The sequence below is a fragment of the Volvox carteri genome (assembly GCF_000143455.1).
Source record: "Volvox carteri f. nagariensis unplaced genomic scaffold VOLCAscaffold_372, whole genome shotgun sequence".
In the NCBI taxonomy this organism is placed as follows: Eukaryota; Viridiplantae; Chlorophyta; class Chlorophyceae; order Chlamydomonadales; family Volvocaceae; genus Volvox; species Volvox carteri.
In genome coordinates, this window is record NW_003307901.1 from 4,887 (window position 1) to 6,802 (window position 1,916).

General features: G+C 51.1%; 1 protein-coding gene across 1 annotated transcript in view; it reads right to left on the bottom strand.

Moving 5' to 3' along the window:
- Positions 1-3: 3 nt before the first annotated feature.
- Positions 4-1,916, bottom strand: part of VOLCADRAFT_108682 (uncharacterized protein) — a gene marked incomplete at both ends in the record, with an annotated part of 3,552 nt that continues 1,639 nt past the window's right edge. Inside the window, 3 exons of the mRNA XM_002959565.1 lie at positions 4-18; positions 487-835; positions 949-1,185. Coding sequence (XP_002959611.1) covers positions 6-18; positions 487-835; positions 949-1,185 — 599 coding nt within the window. The remainder of the gene's footprint in view (positions 19-486; positions 836-948; positions 1,186-1,916) is intronic.

The window sequence follows — 1,916 nt, forward strand, 5'->3', positions numbered from 1 at the left end:
ACTTTGGAGCCGTACTTGCTACGTTGTGAAGGAACATTGAAATGCGCCACGGGACGACAAAAGGGCAAGCACCGGGCACGTTCAGCGAGGGTAAGGCTACCGTTAGGTGGGGTATGACCGATAACGATGGATGATATGGGGGCGGTTTGTCGAGGGCTTGCTGGGGAAGAGGGTAGCAGAAAAAGCACGCCTCTGCAATAACATGTGCTTGTTGTAAACAAGATTGCGGAAGAGGCTATCACCTCATCATGACCCTAACGCAATCCCTTTCACGATAACCTCTTAGCCGCATATTTCAAGACCTAAAAACCGCTTCGGAAGCACCTCGTGGTGCGAACTGCTTCCTTGTGTGGAGAGGGATATAACCCAGTTCCCGACAAACTGGGAAGGCTAAGGGATGGGCGCCCGCAAACGCATTTCATGCGCGAAACGTGTCCAAAGACGGGAAAACACGTTTCACTACCCGGATAAACGGACAGTACCTACGTCAGGAAGTTTGCCTCCTCCATGGCAGAATCGCCGCCACCAATTACTGCAATAGGCTTGTTGCGGAAGATAAGAGCGGCGCCGTCGCAAACAGCGCAGGCCGAAATGCCCTTGTTCCAGTAGCCACCCTCCTCGCCGCTGCCCGGGAACTCCATCCGCTTCGCCACAGCACCCGTAGCGATAATGACCGTCTCAGCTTTCACCTCCTTTTCCGAGGTTCGTACGGTGAATGGCCGCTTCGAGAAATCGACGTTCTCGACCGTTTCGCTGAAAATCTTCGTCCCGAACCGAGCGGACTGGTCACGGAAGCAATTTGTTAGCTCAACACCAAGAATGCCCTCAGAGAAACCTGCAAGTCATTGCGACCATGACCGGTAAAGGATATCATACTAAACCTCGGTGGATCGTATCGATTTGAACGCACCCGGAAAGTTTTCAACATCCGTTGTAGTCGTAGCTGACCCCCAGCAGCATTTCCATTCGCCATAAAGCCCTCGAAAAGGATTGGGCCCAGTTCTGCGCGCGCCGTGTAAATCGCAGCTGTATGGGCAGCAGGGCCCGAGCCAATAATGCATACTTTCGTGTAAAGTTGCGCAACCATCTTTGATGCGGTACTAGCGATGCCCCTTTGCGTCGGGTGAAGGAATCGACAGGCTGCCTCTTCAAGCAGACCCGGGGGCGGCGGTTGTAGGTATAGGCCTACGTGCCTGAAAGACAGGGCGGATGTGGCAAACCTTGACGACACCCAAAATAGATTTTCCAAAGAGTTCGAATTAGCCATAAATCTAATCAGCGCATCCGTGGTAAGACTACGACCCTGTTACTTCCCACTCATCTCGTCCAAGTAAGTATATCCCTGCTACAAAAAAGCAGTGCTACCGACAAATAGCAATATGGCAAGACGACGCCCGGACGGAAAGAATTATCCAAAGCACCTCCTACTTGGTGTAATACAGGATTCCGGCGTATACCTTTGTTGCAGTGTAGCGCACCTGCCCATTGCTGGTTATGACGAATATACAACCCCCGTTCATCCTCGGATGTGCACCTTACCACGTGATCACTTTAACGGCCTGTCTCAAGGACCCCTGCCACTTGGCAACAGGTAAAACGACCGTAGCCGGGCGCTGCACGCTCCGATATGTCGAACCGGTCTTCCCTCTTTTCCTGTTAAAGTCAAGGGCGAATCTCACGCCCATTTGTTAGGTAAACATCTCTCAACTGCAAATAGCGCCTGCGCCGTCCTCGGTTATTAAGGTTCCGCTTTTGGCGTCGTTGGCGCTGGGATGAACCTAAAAAGCTTAAACCAGATTATTTTGACGCTTATTGTAATAAAGCAAGCACCCCAAAACCAGTAAAAGCAAAAAATAAAATTGAGGAACCGATTAACACATCATCAAAACCACTGAGGTGTGAAATTTCCCAGTTGA